Below are 13,926 nucleotides of genomic sequence, written 5' to 3'. Positions count from 1 at the left end.
CCGTATCTGGGAGCGTAATTATAGCCTCAAGCTCATTACCATAACGCAACGTTAACTATACATGAAAATCGCAAATGAAATTAAATAAATATATTGGCTCACTAGCTTTGCCTTTTGTTAACAACACTGTCATCTCAGATTTTCAAAAAATGCTTTTCAACCATAGCTACACAAGCATTTGTGTAAGAGTATTGATAGCTCGCATAGCATTAAGCCTAGCATTCAGCAGGCAACATTTTCACAAAAACAAGAAAAGCATTCAAATGAAATCATTTACCTTTGAAGAACTTCGGATATTTTCAATGAGGAGACTCTCAGTTAGATAGCAAATGTTCCGTTTTTCCAAAAAGATTATTTGTGTAGGAGAAATCGCTCTGTTTTGTTCATCACGTTTGGCTAAGAAAAAAATCCGTATCCGGGAGCGTAATTATAGCCTCAAGCTCATTACCATAACGCAACGTTAACTATTCATGAAAATCGAAAATGAAATTAAATAAATATATTGGCTCACAAGCGTAGCCTTTTGTTAACAACACTGTCATCTCAGATTTTCAAAAAATGCTTTTCAACCATAGCTACACAAGCATTTGTGTAAGAGTTTTGATAGCTAGCATAGCATTAAGCCTAGCATTCAGCAGGCAACATTTTCACAAAAACAAGAAAAGCATTCAAATAAAATAATTTAACTTTGAAGAACTTCGGATGTTTTCAATGAGGAGACTCTGTTAGATAGCAAATGTTCCGTTTTTCCAAAAATATTATTTGTGTAGGAGAAATCGCTCCGTTTTGTTCATCACGTTTAGCTAAGAAAAACCCCGAAAATTCAGTCATTACAACGGCAAACTTTTTTCCAAATTAACTCCATAATATCGACAGAAACATGGCAAACGTTGTTTAGAATCAATCCTCAAGGTGTTTTTCACATATCTATTCGATGGTAAATCACTCGTGGCAGTTTGGTTTCTCCTCTGAACAAAATGGAAAAATGCACGCACCTGGAGATTACGCAATAATTTTGATGGAGGACACCGAGCGGACACCTGGTAAATGGAGTCTCTTATGGTCAATTTTCCAATGATGTGCCTACAAATCCGTCACAATGTTGCAGACAACTTGGGGAAACTACAGAAAGTGTAGGCTCATTCCTTGCGCAATCACAGCCATATAAAGAGACATTGGAACACAGCGCATTCAAAATCTGTCTCACTTCCTGTATGAAATTTCATATTGGTTTCGCCTGTAGCATTAGTTCTGTGGCACACACAGACAATATCTTTGCAGTTTTGGAAATGTCAGAGTGTTTTCTTTCCAAAGCTGTCAATTATATGCATAGTCGAGCATCTTTTTGTGACAAAATATCTTCTTTAAAACGGGAACGTTTTTCATCCAAAAATGAAATACTGCCCCCAGAGGTTCAAGAGGTTAACTGAGGTCTGCAGTTCTTTAGATGTTGTTGTGGGTTCTTTTGTGACCTCTTGGATGAGTCGTCGCTGCGCTCTTGGGGTAATTTTGGTCGGCCGGCCAATCCTGGGAAGGTTCACCACTGTTCCAAATGTTCTCCATTTGTGGATACTGGCTCTCACCGTGGTTCGCTGGAGTCCCAAAGCTTTAGAAATGGCTTTGTAACCCTTTCCAGACTGATAGATGTCAATTACTTTGTTTCTCATCTGTTCCTGAATTTCTTTGAATCGCGGCATGTCTTGCTTTTTGAGATCTTTTGGCCTACTTCACTTTTTTCAGACAGGTTCTTTTTAAGGGATTTCTTGATTCAACAGTTCTGGCAGTAATCAGGCCTGGGTGTGGCTAGTGAAATTGAACTCAGCTTTCCAAAAAATGTGATTAACCACAGTAAATTCATGATTTAACAAGGGGGGGGGGGTGATTACTTTGTCACATAGGACCATGACGGTTCGGATAGCTTTTTTTCCCTTAATAAATAAAAGTATCACTTAAAAACTGCATTTTGTGTTTACTTGGGTTATCGTTGTTATCGTTGTGTAATATTACAATTTGTTTGATGATCTGAAACATTTAAGTGTGACAAATTTGCAAAAACATAAGAAATCAGGAAGGGGGCAAATACTTTTTCACAGCACTGTAGATACCTATTGCTTAGCAATATGGAGGAACATTAGTAACTTTTCATATGACTCATGAATATTCAACATCTGCACAAATGGCCATATCATTGTCTCTGAGAAATGTGATTTGGAAAATATCTTTAGAACATTAGAATATTGAGCAGCAAGCACAGACTACTAATATTTTGTAACGCTCATCCTCTTCTTCTGACGAGGAGTAAGAGATGTCAGACCAATGTGCAGCGTGGTAAGTGTTCATAACAATACTTTATTTACATGAACACTAAACTACAAAATAACAACGTGAATAACTGAAACAAATGAAACAGTCCCATGTGAAACAAACACTGACACAGGAAACAATCACCCACAAATCAAAAGTGAAACCAGTTCTCAATCAGGGACAACGATTGACAGCTGCCTCTGATTGAGAACCATACCAGGCTAAACACAGAAATCCCACCCAACTCACACCCTGACCATACTAAACAAAGACATAACAACAGAACTAAGGTCAGAACGTGACATATTTCATTTACTCAGTTTGACATCAGCCGTTTTTATTTTACATTGTGAAATGTTTCTATGTAGTGATTGACTGATGTCTATGAAATATGTATACCTTTGTTTTTCAACCTCAATACTTTATAAGATCGATATTCTGCACAATGTAAAATTGCGTAAGACATTTAGGATCGATGGGAATGCTCCGATGACAGAGACGGTGAAGACGCTGCCGTTCACTCGAGCAACCTTTCCCTCCCCTGTCATTTTTATTTTATTAATTTTTTAACCTTTATTTAACCAGGCAAGTCAGTTAAGAACATATTCTTATTTTCAATGACGGCCTGGGAACAGTGGGTTAACTTGCCTGTCCAGGGGCAGAACGCCAGATTTGTACCTTGTCAGCTCGGGGGTTTGAACTCGCAACCTTCCGGTTACTAGTCCAATGCTCTAACCACTAGGTTACGCTGCCGCCCTATTGAAGAGGCATTTATTCATTTAACCTACCTTGCTCTCCCATTAATTTCTCTGCATATTTTAACCTGTGCCACTCAGCTCATAACAGCCCGTGTCTATATTTTCAATGACTTTGACAGGCTGCTTTATATCTACAACTGTTAGTGCTGCGCGAATATCCAACTTTTTGGGTGAGGGTGTTATTAAACAAAACTGATTGACTGACGTCGGTTCAATTACCTGAATTCCAATGTGCTGTTTCACTAAAGAGAAATAAAATAATTCACGAAAGAAAACAGAGAAATCAAGTCAAGAACTATTTGGGACACAATAAAAAAAAAAAAACATTTTACCCCCTTTTCCTCCCAACTTTCATGATTTCCAATTGCGATCCAATTACAATCTTGTCTCATCACTGCAACTCCCCAACGGGCTCGGTAGAGGCAAAGGTCAGGTCATGCGTCCTCCGAAACATGACCCGCCAAACCGTGCTTCTTACCATTTTATAGTATACACAACTGAAATATTGTATTATTTCATATTAATTTCCTATTTGTCTATTGATTTCTACCCCATGTGGACCTGACAGAGACAATGGAATATTTTCAAAGTTTTGGCAATTGAATGTTCACTATTTTTGGCTTTGGAATTGCCCTAGAAAAACACAAAAAAAATTACTGTAACTTCTTTATTTCATAGTACATTTCATGTAAAAAATAATAATAATTCAAAACCAAAATTGAAAACGGTTATTATTTTTTAATAATCAAACTGAAAAAAAAAAAGCATTAATCGCTCAACACTAGACACAGGAGCCTTTTCATGGCATCAGCAAACCAGCGCTGTTACTTAAACAGAGAATAATGTACTATAACTCCTTTGTAGATGTACGTTTTTCTCACATCACTCATTATTAAGCTAGACTATGTTTATATAGCATGTTCCCTCTTCAGTGTCGGCCTATTTCACAGAAACTGTGATTTGCACATTTCAAATGCGCAAGTGGCAAATTGAACCCCCACCAGAGAAAATGAGGCAAAACAAAAATGCCAGCACCCTACTCTAACATATAACTTTCCCTGCAGCATTGGCCCTCCAATGCGTAAACAAATACCATTGGAGGCAATGGAGCTTTGATGGGAGATGAGGGGTGCTACAAAGTAGGCAGGTTTGCCAGGAAATGATGTTGCTGTGTTTGTACTGATATAACAAACATTACAACATTAATTACATATTTGCTGTGCGTTTCGTTTTCAGGATACTGTGCCGTGCCGTGTCTGTGAACTAATACCCAGACATGAGACACCAAAAGCCTCAAAGCAAATGCCCAGTTTTTTATGCAAATCAACTTATTTGCAACCATTGTTTGTTATGCTAACTCCTATCTAGCTAATGCAGCAGACTGTCTGAGTTGTGGCCATTGAGCAAGTGATTAGCATAAAGTAGCGAGATCAAACGGATCCAGCTTTATGTCATTCTAGCCCTCTGCAAATGATTAGTTTCACTGATGTCTACATTTCATCACTTTTTGTCAATAAATAAACCCTCTGAAATTATAAATTGACTTGATGCATCCTAACAAGTTGGAGGATAAGAGAAGGTCATTTCTGCAATATTATATGTTTTATCTTACATGGGGGGGAAATGTAATCTTGAGGGAGAAATGGTTTGCAACATAATAGTACACACTAAGCTGAATGAAATAGCCCCAACCTTAACAACCAATAGTAGGCAAAATGTTTCATTAATCCCCATCAGGGCAAATGTTCTGATAGATGGAAAGAGCCCTGAGGTGATGCTTGCTAGTGCTACACATTCATTTCCCCCACCCAACAGATGTGTATCATGTTAACAGAGCATGCAACAGGAAGAGAAGCCACTAAATTTGGCCCTTAGGTCTAATAGGAAGCCAAATGGTAATAGGGGAGGGGAGAACTATCAGATTTCCATTTGTAAGCCCCATCTGCTCCCCCATCCCCACCGCACTTTGATACAGCAGCAACGAAAAGGAAGGGCACCCCAGGTGAAGAGGGGAAGTACCCCAGTGCATTGTGGGCCATAAATCATGCCCCCTCAATCAGACCATAGTGTGCCTCGGGCTGGAGTACACAGTAGGAGGGAGGGAGGAACGGGGAACTATACAAGAGCAATCGGTTGTGTGCATTACGCGTGTTTAGAAAGGGATGAAGAGACACTCAAGCAGCTAATGTGGTCTCATAATGGAACAGCGTTGCTCTGCTCTGCAGAGATGAGAGTATCATGTCAGTCCCCTAAAGAGGTACTTCATTGCCTGGCCCTCAGACGGTCAGAGTCGACCACACTGTGGGAGTGCACCATGTTTGACTAGAGCTGGGCGATATGTACAAAAACCCATATTGCGATAAATGGACCCCTTTTTTCCCGATAATGCTAAATCAGCTATAAATGATATGAAATCATTTTTGAAGGAGGCTCAGACAACTCCGAGAAATGTACTGGTTCCTCAAGCAGATACGCAAAATCTCATCTGTAGTCCTTTGGGAAATCTGATACATGACTGAAAATAACTGATAAAAACAGTGCCCAAGAACATCTACCTCATTGCGAGATGAGAATTATTCCGTTTATCTTCTTGATGTGGAAATAAGTGAAACGGTTCGTGGTGGAAAGAACAACAGGCCCCTTCATCTTTTCTTCGGCCTTCTGTTGAGCGTGATGCCGAGTGTAAGCCTGGCCCACACACACATCCAAGAATTCCCTTGTCTTTTATTGTAGGAATTCAAGCAACTTGTGATTTAGGGGGAAAAGTAGTCGAAATCCCCTAACCCTCCCCTCCCCCACGTACCCTCGTTCTCTTCCTCGGGCCGTGGCAGAAGAAGAGAGGAGGAGAGTGAGGAGTAGAGGGAGAGCTAATTCGTCAATGATCTTTAGCTAATCCCCCCCTCTCTCCCGCTCACTCTCTTTGCCTGAAGGCATTCAAGTAATACATTCCTCCCCCATTCCCACCTCACCCCTCCCCTCCAACACATACAGACACTCGCTCACTCACTGACTCACACACAAACAGAAGAGCCTGCCTGAACACGTCCTGTGGGAGAGGATGAATCGAGCTGGAGATTTTTTTTCCTCGAGTGTGTGGTTCAAGAGTCCTTTGAGGCCTGTGTGTCTTAGCTCTGGCTGGGAGCTAAAATGGTGATTATAGACTGAGGCTAGGTGTGGCGAGACGGGGCGGTGTCAAGGCTTTGTCTACAGCATTAGACCCAGCTAGCGAGGAGGGGTTTGGTCTATAAGGGACTGCTGCCAGAGTGAAGCTGCATGTGGACTGGATTCAAAGAGCTTCTGTGTGTCTTTGCTGTGGACCACGACTGCACCAAAGGGAATAGAAGCAGAGGTTCAAGAACCTCTGCAGGTCCCCCACAGGCATGTGCTGCAGTGCAAGCAATTGAGCCACTGAGAAATCTGTTCCAGTACAGTGAATATCTGTGGAGATGTTTTTTTTACTGATGCTTGAGGATCGGTTAATTGTGTGACTGCAAACTCTCTACTGATGATTGGATATTCGCTTTTCAAAGGCTATTCAAGGAAATATACTTTCAATGCCAGGCCATTTGGAACATGGGACTTTTAATCTCTTATTTGGTCTGTCTGGAAAGGCTTTGGCACTTTTATGCCCTATTCTTGGTACTTCTGATAAGTATGTCACATCAATAGTGTTTCTTTATGACTGTGTCCTATGCCTGAGCAGATTGTATGTTATAGCTTGAGGGTATATGTTTTAAGTTGTTCTTTTCTCTGAGTTTGTGATTATGTAACACGTTTTTGTTTGTTCCCACTTTATTTTGTCCTAAATGATCTCCCTATTTAACCCTATTTAGCTTTTACATTTTGTCCTCGTCAAATGTCTTGTTTTTTTAAAAACCTCTGCGTTTTGTCCAATCGTTAGCTTCTCAGTCAATTTTAAGACTGACTACTGGTGTGTTATTGAACTCGAGGAACAATCGATTGAGCGTGTTGTGTTGAGCTGTATCTTGTGAACAGCATGTATGATATAGATCAATGGCCGGGCAGCTTATTAACGGGTACAACCGTACAATGACCCAACCTGCCTGCAAGCCACTTGACACATACTGCCCCTTTACCAGATGATTAGTGTTCATTGACTGTTCACATTTCATCCTTCTCTGACTGGGTGAGATGGTAAAATCTGTCTGTCTGTCTGTCTGTCTGTCTGTCTGTCTGTCTGTCTGTCTGTCTGTCTGTCTGTCTGTCTGTCTGTCTGTCTGTCTGTCTGTCTGTGTGTCTGTGTGTCTGTGTGTCTGTGTGTCTGTGTGTCTGTGTGTGTGTGTGTGTGTGTGTGTGTGTGTGTGTGTGTGTGTGTGTGTGTGTGTGTGTGTGTGTGTGTGTGTGTGTGTGTGTGGCAGTTAAATGTAAAGAGCAGGTGAAAATGGCAAAGAAAGAAATTACATGTTGCATTGTAAAAATTATAACCTTGTCCTCTCTTTTTCTCTTTCTCTCTGATCAGCATTTGCAGGGAAGGTATCCCCGACAAGCTCAGATGCTCTCCTCAGCTCTTCGGCAGTCACATCCACCCCCACCCCTCCTGATGTCTACCTTCCCTCCAACTTTAAGCTCTCCAACGCCCAGCTGGCCTTCTTCCTGCGAGAGACCAGGTCCTCGGGCCAAAGCAGCGGTATCCCCACCAACGGACATCCTCTCCAGCGTTCTGAGAGCTTTGTGGTCTTTCAGACCAAGGAGCTTCCCGCCGTCAACATCACCTTTGGCCCGTTCGCCCAGGACCAGAGCCTGCCCAAGGACCTCCTTCAGCCCTCCAGCCCCCTGGACATCCCCGGGCGGCTGACAGTCAACTGGAAGGTCCGGGCCTTTATTGTCCAGTCAAGGGTGTTTTCCAGCAACCCTGTGGTCCAGGTGCTCTTCTACATAGCAGGTCGCGACTGGGATGACTTCAAGGTCCAGGACAAGCTGCCCTGCGTGAGGCTCCACGCCTTCCGTGACGTACGCGAGATCAAGACGTCGTGCCGCCTTTGGGGGAACCTGGCCCAGTGCTTGGCCCAGCTGGAGTTGCCCCCCACCTGGTTCAATACCAATGTGGCCCCCCTGGGCCGGAGGAAAGGCTCCAGCGACAGCTTGGGCCTGGAGCTGAGTGTGGAGACCCTACAGACGGAGCTCTACTACACCCTCCACGACCCAGACAGTGGAGGGGAGTGCGGCGAGAGCTCGGGCCGCAGAGGAGGATCACAGGGTGAGCCGCCCTCTCAGCACCCCCTCCTCCGCATCGGTAGCATCAGCCTGTACCAGTCCAGCCAGGAGCAGTTGGTGGTGGACAAGCAGCTGGATAAGAACATGTTCCTGAGGTTGCCGGAGAAGCCGCTGAAGCCAGGCGAGACCCTCAACATCTTCCTCTACCTGGTGCCCAACTCCACCGTGGAGCAGTTCACCCTCAAGTAAGTGGGTATTTCAATTAATTTTCTTCTCAATTCATCTTTCCTGGATTCTTCACATCATCTCCCCTAGGTCAGAGGTTAGGGACCTTGGTCCTTCTCCTCCAATACAGCTAAGGAGGCAAGGAATCACAGTGTGTGCTTTCATAAGGAAATATGGTCAATGTGTTACTTACTGCCTTACATAAGCACTGTCCAAGCATTACTGACATAGTTGTTTATCGCCTTCTCCAGGGTTAACCCTAACGCTTTATCCAGGGTTAACCCTTCTCCAAGGTTAACCCTAACCCTTTATCCAGGGTTAACCCTAACCCTTCTCCAAGGTTAACCCTAACCATTTATCCAGGGTTAACCCTTTATCCAGGATTAACTCTAACCCTTGTCCAGTGAGTTCACTCTTACCAATTATATGCATTAGATTATTTTCTTAAGACTAGGTAGAATTTATAATCACTGATTTCTTCACTCTCATTAGATTACTTTTACTGAGTCTGTAAAAGTGTCTTGTGGCAATTACCAAGGTAGGGAGTAATGTGAGAAAAAATAGTGAAATAAGTCAACTTGAGTCATCTCAGTCCTTTGAAGTGGTGCCTATATGTTTTGAACAGAAATGTTTCCTTACATAAGTGCTGGAGCTTACACAATTAAAAGACAAGAGATGTTCTCTAGAACCATGAACGTCAAGCCATTTTGAAGTTTCTGTTTTTCAACATTCTGTAGAGGAAAAGACACTTCTGGTTGGTATACCATCTCTCTATTGAACACACGCCTAGATGTTGATAACTGGAGGTCTCAATTTCCCCTGCAACAGAGAGGCCTTGCTACTTCATTCCCTAGCGCTATAGATTCAACCGGCACAGTGAAGAAGTTAAAGGACTATATCATGTCAAATCTTTTTCAATCTCTCATGTAAGACTTGGCTCCAAGAACATGAGACGGAAGAGCGTTCAGCAGCCCCTCGAAAGAGCAGGCATAATGGGTAGTAATTGACATCTGTTCAAATTAAATTCCTCATGAGCTGACCCACTTCTTGTTGAATTAGAGCTTAGGGGATACGAGGCATGTCTCCTCTCCCTCGCCCCTGTGTTTCTCACTGTTCATCCTCTCCGTCAACATAATGGGAGGGTTAGAGTTCTCCGACGAAAGAAAATGATTATTTAAATGCATTAAAGCCTCGGGAAAATGAGCTTTCTTTTTCCACTCCCCTGAAGATGAGAAGAAATAGAGGGGGAGGGGCCCGATATTAAGCGAAAGCTGAGGCATGACGGCAAAACGCTTCGTAAACACGGCGCCCCCTAATCAAAATGGAAACTCTCAGACTTCAATTTAGGAATTCACTGTGAATGAATTAGACTTCAATAACGCATTAAGGCAAACAGGAACAGGCAGTGCTATGATTTATGCAGGCAGGGATAGTGCATTAGAGTTACCATCCCAGTTCAACATGAAAGACTCCTACTACATAACCAACCCAAGGTGTGTGTGGGGACAAGCATGAGACGTGCGTACTAGCATACGAATGTGCTGGATGTGTTTCCTGTGTATGTGTATAAAGGTATAAATTGTGGGCTGTCTTATGGAACTTATCCACACAACAGTCTTTTCACAAGGTAAAGGCTTTCCAGACTCCAAGGAGGACAGCCCCAAGCATTTGTCTTCACATCATCACAGCCGTGACTGCACCCAAGGAGACCCTCCCTCCCAAAAGATATCTTGTTCCAAGCGGTGTTCTGCCCAATCTCTCACCCTAACACTAGGCCTGTGATGATACCAGTATCGCAAAACATTTTCCATGGCTAAAGTGAAAACACAAAGCAGACCGAACTCTTAGTTCCTTTAAAAACCTGTTAAATATGTTGTGCTATAGCTTAGAAAATAGATACATTTGACTCTGGATGACTACATAATGATGTTTGTTCCAACCTTCGAGGTGTTTTCCTAAAGAAGTCCTTCCAGCCCTACCTAACACTGTTGTCATATATAGATCAAGCATTTACTTTTAATTTCACCTCATCGGTGTCCATCCCATTCATAACATTTTCTAATTAATCCATTTTAGTGCCACTTTAGTGATGAAAATGCCCCCCAAAATGTTTTTCACTGGTTTTCCATCCAGTTATATTGTATATGTTTCTGTACATAGTTAAAACATGGTGAAACAAAATGGATGACAAGATTCTCTGATGTTTCAAAGGTTTTCATAATATGGAATGATACCGTGTCTATTTCAGCCATCATCACGTTGTGTGCAATGTGCATCCTCTAAACTGATTTTTTATCATTACTGTCTTGGACATGACTTTCCCTAGCAAACTAGGTTGCCTTAGAAACATAACATTCAAATGTCAGCTCTCTAATCATCTTTGACCCTCCTCTTTAACATTTCTGTGATTATCTAAGAATTATACAGTGTTGCATATACAGGATAGTGATAGTGTTGCATATACAGGATAGTGATAGTGTTGCATATACAGGATAGTGACAGTGTTGCATATACAGGATAGTGATAGTGTTGCATATACAGGATAGTGATAGTGTTGCATATACAGGATAGTGACAGTGTTGCATATACAGGATAGTGATAGTGTTGCATATACAGGATAGTGACCGTGTTGCATATACAGGATAGTGATAGTGTTGCATATACAGGATAGTGATAGTGTTGCATATACAGGATAGTGATAGTGTTGCATATACAGGATAGTGACAGTGTTGCATATACAGGATAGTGATAGTGTTGCATATACAGGATAGTGACCGTGTTGCATATACAGGATAGTGATAGTGTTGCATATACAGGATAGTGATAGTGTTGCATATACAGGATAGTGATAGTGTTGCATATACAGGATAGTGATAGTGTTGCATATACAGGATAGTGATAGTGTTGCATATACAGGATAGTGATAGTGTTGCATATACAGGATAGTGATAGTGTTGCATATACAGGATAGTGATAGTGTTGCATATACAGGATAGTGATAGTGTTGCATATACAGGATAGTGATAGTGTTGCATATACAGGATAGTGATAGTGTTGCATATACAGGATAGTGATAGTGTTGCATATACAGGATAGTGATAGTGTTGCATATACAGGATAGTGATAGTGTTGCATTTCTGTCTCTCTGTGGAAAAGAGAAAAATACAACTCCAGGTAAAATAGGTGATAAGAGGGAGAGAGACCCTGAGACCCTGTGCTGGAAGTCAACTGTTGAGGCATCTCCACCAAAATAAGATGAGTAAAGATGTAATAAAGAAGGTCTTTAAATATGAATTGAACTCAGCAAAAGTCTACCTCCTTTAACCCTCCCTCCCTAGCTGCCTCCATCCATCCCCTTTTCATTTCTTATGGCTTTCAATGTCTGTCATGTTACTGCAGTGGATCACATTTGAGGTGGTGGGGCTTTGTGACTCTTGGAAATTCCCTGTCCTCCCCCCTCCCCCATGGTTCCCATTGTAACAGACGTGCATGTGTGCACATGTGTGTGTGTTGGGGGGTGGGGGGTGGGGGGGTAGCTATGCCTTTAATGTTCCGTTACTATGGAAATAATAAGAATGCAGTGCATGGCCGTATGTGGTCCTCTGCAGCTCAGTTGGTAACGCATGGCGATTGCTACGCCTTGATAGTGGGTTTGATTCCTGGGACCACACATACTTAAAATGTATGCACTGCATTGGATAAAAGTGTCTGCTAAATGGCATATATTATATTATTATATATTATTAATCATACCCAGCATGTCTTTGTAATGCTTGTCATCACCCAGAAAAGCTATAATTACATGCATAGTTGGCAGCATGAGTTTGTTCTGTGTTTTTGTTGAGATTGAGAAGTCCACCTCTATCTGGAGTGGTGAATAAACAGAGGTGAGAATGACATCTACATTTGTGGGGCTACATTTATGAATAAGAATTAGAATTATTATCATGTATATATGTTAAAGTACAGTTTATTCAGGCCTCCCGGGTGGTGCAGTGGTTAAGGGCGCTGTACTGCATTTACATTACATTTAAGTCATTTAGCAGACGCTCTTATCCAGAGCGACTTACAAATTGGTGCATTCACCTTATGACATCCAGTGGGACAGTCACTTAACAATAGTGCATCTAAAACTTAGGGGGGGGGTGGGGTGAGAGGGATTACTTAACCTATCCTAGGTATTCCTTAAAGAGGTGGGGTTTCAGGTGTCTCCGGAAGGTGGTGATTGACTCCGCTGTCCTGGCGTCGTGAGGGAGTTTGTTCCACCATTGGGGGGGCCAGGGCAGCGAACAGTTTTGACTGGGCTGAGCGGGAGCTGTACTTCCTCAGTGGTAGGGAGGCGAGCAGGCCAGAGGTGGATGAACGCAGTGCCCTTGTTTGGGTGTAGGGCCTGATCAGAGCCTGGAGGTACTGAGGTGCCGTTCCCCTCACAGCTCCGTAGGCAAGCACCATGGTCTTGTAGCGGATGCGAGCTTCAACTGGAAGCCAGTGGAGAGAACGGAGGAGCGGGGTGACGTGAGAGAACTTGGGAAGGTTGAACACCAGACGGGCTGCGGCGTTCTGGATGAGTTGAAGGGGTTTAATGGCACAGGCAGGGAGCCCAGCCAACAGCGAGTTGCAGTAATCCAGACGGGAGATGACAAGTGCCTGGATTAGGACCTGCGCCGCTTCCTGTGTGAGGCAGGGTCGTACTCTGCGGATGTTGTAGAGCATGAACCTACAGGAACGGGCCACCGCCTTGATGTTAGTTGAGAACGACAGGGTGTTGTCCAGGATCACACCAAGGTTCTTGGCGCTCTGGGAGGAGGACACAGTGGAGTTGTCAACCGTGATGGCGAGATCATGGAACGGGCAGTCCTTCCCCGGGAGGAAGAGCAGCTCCGTCTTGCCGAGGTTCAGCTTGAGGTGGTGATCCGTCATCCACACTGATATGTCTGCCAGACATGCAGAGATGCGATTCGCCACCTGGTCATCAGAAGGGGGAAAGGAGAAGATTAATTGTGTGTCGTCTGCATAGCAATGATAAGAGAGACCATGTGAGGTTATGACAGAGCCAAGTGACTTGGTGTATAGCGAGAATAGGAGAGGGCCAAGAACAGAGCCCTGGGGGACACCAGTGGTGAGAGCGCGTGGTGAGGAGACAGATTCTCGCCACGCCACCTGGTAGGAGCGACCTGTCAGGTAGGACGCAACCTACCAGGTGCCAGCTGTGCCACCAGAGACTCTGGGTTCACGCCCAGGCTCTGTCGTAACCGGCCGCGACCGGGAGGTCCATGGGGCGACGCCCAGTTGGCCCAGCGTCGTCTGTGTTAGGGCGGGCTTGGTCGGTAGGGATATCCATGTCTCATCGTGCACCAGCGACTCCTGTGGCGGGCTGGGTGCAGTGCATGCTAACCAAGGTTGCACTGTGTTTCCTCCGACACATTGGTGCGGCTGGCTTCCGTGTTGGATACGCGCTGTGTTA

At 43.5% G+C, this 13,926-nt stretch overlaps 1 protein-coding gene across 2 annotated transcripts in view; it reads left to right on the top strand.

Annotated features, from left to right (window-relative positions):
* Positions 1-13,926, top strand: part of tmem132e (transmembrane protein 132E) — a 337,250-nt gene that overhangs the window by 247,353 nt on the left and 75,971 nt on the right. The window contains exons 1-2 of one of the 2 annotated variants that reach the window (XM_046327277.1): positions 6,100-6,714; positions 7,543-8,482. In XM_046327277.1, the coding sequence (XP_046183233.1) occupies positions 6,636-6,714; positions 7,543-8,482 (1,019 nt within the window). In that variant the 5' untranslated portion in view covers positions 6,100-6,635. Of the gene's footprint in view, positions 1-6,099; positions 6,715-7,542; positions 8,483-13,926 lie in introns of those variants that run through there. The other variant, XM_046327284.1, reaches the window with a different exon arrangement.

Source organism: Oncorhynchus gorbuscha, linkage group LG02, assembly GCF_021184085.1.
Source record: "Oncorhynchus gorbuscha isolate QuinsamMale2020 ecotype Even-year linkage group LG02, OgorEven_v1.0, whole genome shotgun sequence".
Taxonomy (NCBI): Eukaryota; Metazoa; Chordata; class Actinopteri; order Salmoniformes; family Salmonidae; genus Oncorhynchus; species Oncorhynchus gorbuscha.
The sequence above is the reverse complement of the archived record's forward strand: the minus strand, read 5'-3'. Positions and strand labels throughout refer to the sequence as shown.